Source organism: Drosophila serrata, unplaced genomic scaffold, assembly GCF_035046125.1.
Source record: "Drosophila serrata isolate PLE 108 unplaced genomic scaffold, ASM3504612v1 contig_272, whole genome shotgun sequence".
NCBI classification, from domain to species: domain Eukaryota; kingdom Metazoa; phylum Arthropoda; class Insecta; order Diptera; family Drosophilidae; genus Drosophila; species Drosophila serrata.
This window is the reverse complement of record NW_028257170.1, coordinates 8486524-8488770: the sequence shown is the minus strand read 5'-3', so window position 1 is coordinate 8488770 and position 2247 is coordinate 8486524. Positions and strand designations below refer to the sequence as shown.

At 31.2% G+C, this 2247-nt stretch overlaps 1 protein-coding gene across 1 annotated transcript; it reads right to left on the bottom strand.

Annotated features, from left to right (window-relative positions):
• Positions 1 to 967: 967 nt before the first annotated feature.
• LOC110190290 (C-type lectin 37Da-like) lies at positions 968 to 1569 on the bottom strand. The gene is made up of 2 exons (XM_020960669.2): positions 1495 to 1569; positions 968 to 1441 (listed from the first exon to the last, which is right to left on the bottom strand). The coding sequence occupies exons 1-2, from the start codon at positions 1559 to 1561 to the stop codon at positions 1020 to 1022; spliced, it is 489 nt and encodes a 162-aa protein (XP_020816328.2). The 5' UTR covers positions 1562 to 1569; the 3' UTR covers positions 968 to 1019.
• Positions 1570 to 2247: the final 678 nt, after the last annotated feature.

Genomic DNA, 2247 nt, shown 5'->3' with positions numbered 1-2247 from the left:
CATCAAGTGTGAAAATTATAATTTATATATTTTAAATATGTTCTGTTTTAAGGATGAAAATCAATGATTTGTTTAAATTGTGAATATGGAATGTGGAGCAGTTTGTGAGTGAATATTTTGTTTGTTTATAAATATATACAATATTCTTCTGAAATAAACTTCTATTTCAAAATGCGCTCACAGATATAGCAATGCTTCAGTGTGCAATCCTGTACATACATTTTAGTTTTGTATATTTCATCGCAATGTTCCAAACCGGTTGAATTGTTTGGTTCACCGGAATACCAAAGATACGATGCCACTGGCTTTCCACTGGGAAGCCAAACATGGCGACCCGGCGTCATAAAGTCATTACCCGAGGTCCAGTAGTGATCTGTGTCCCGCTGATCATCGAGATATCTCTTGATGGCATTATATTTATTTATGGTTGTGAAGGAAACTAAATTGTAGCCCATGGATTCGCAGGCGCTACGGGCTCCGAACCAATGCCTTGGTTTAGTGTTTTCAATATAATACATTGTGTCGTCGATATATAATAGAGTGGAAGATACTACAGAAAAGGTTTAAGAAAATAATGCTTAAGGAAAGAATATTATAAATAAGGATAAGCAAGGGATCTCTTACCATTTGGATTATTACTAGCTCCTGATAAATGAAGCAGGCCCAAGAAAACCAACAATCCACTGCACAGAGTAAGCATTTTGCAAATACTATTTTGGTTCTTCTTAAAATTATTCCCTTTTATACTTTTGGTAATTTATTGAATAAATGTTTAATTATTTAATTTAACAGATAAAACTGATAAGTACCTTTAAAAGTCATTGAACTTGGCCTCTATCTTATCTTAATAATAACTCGGTCGTCGGTTATTGTCAGAAGAATACGGAAAGTTTGCATAATGCAGAACAATCAGAAAATTGCATAAGTAGATTTTAGTTTATTTTATACTAAAATAAAGATGAATATATAATAGTTTTATGTATTTATTCATTCCAAATTAATTGAAATCAAAATATTTACTAAGGCTTCAAGTTGAGCTCACAGATATAAAAATACTTCGACGTACAAGGTTCGTCATTCAGTTCATAGCCACTGGTTAATCTGAATAAGTCGCAATGCTCCTCTTCGTTCTTATTGTCTGGCTCTTGGAATCCCCAAAGATCCAATGGAATGGGCTTACCATTTGGAAACCATACATGATTCCCAAGATGTATAAAGTCAGTACCAGATGTCCAGTAGCCTTTGGTTGCTTCCGTATCATCAATAATCCGATTGATCGCTTCGAATTCCTCTACTGTCTCAAAGGAAATGAGGTTGAAGCCCAGGCTTTCGCAGGATCCTCGTGCCTCATACCAGTTCTTACTCCTTTCGTCAATATAATATAATGATTCGCCATTATAGAATAGATTTTTTATAGTTACATTCACAAGATTCAGGGTGTCTAGTAGATAAAGATGATTTAAGTAATTATTATATTTAAGTTTAAGATCTCACCATCATCGCCCTTAGATAGGTAAATTAGCCCTAGAAGGACCACAAGTTGACTGCACTCTCTAAGCATTTTTCTATATACTGCTTTAATTCCCGTTCAAATGTTACTATTTATATACCTTAGCAGGTTTACAGATAATAATTCAATCAACCACAATTAGACTGAACTCTCTAAACGTATTGCAAATAATGAAATTTTAATGGGTTACAGATAATAATTCAATTAAGTAAACTTAAAACCTTTACCACAGACTTGATCGATAGATATATTTATCTAAACTTTTTTTTAAAACTATAATATCTTCATAGGGTACAATAAAAATAATAATAATAAAAATAGTAATAATAATTAATATATTTTCCAATCGTTTCTTCTCCTTTACTTTGTGTACACTTTTGGACAGTGGCTCCCAAAAGTATGCCAAATAATTGATTACATTTCAGGTAAAAAACTATTTTACATAACTTTCTCATTTAGATGGATAAAGCAAATTAGCAACCAGCAGTTCCTTTTAAATTTTTAGTTAAATGTACATTTAATAAAAGTGATGTTAAATACTTTTCTTTGTCATATACATTATAGTATATAATATTTTAAAATAAGAAATATATGTGCTATGGAGAGTAAAAATAAGCTTAAATTTACTTTTCGAAATTAAGAACTGGAGAAGTTCTGCAATCTAAAATCCTTTAATCTTTTTCGAAGGGTAAAATAGGAAAAAATCGTAATTTCATTCCAATTCTTAATGAAATAAT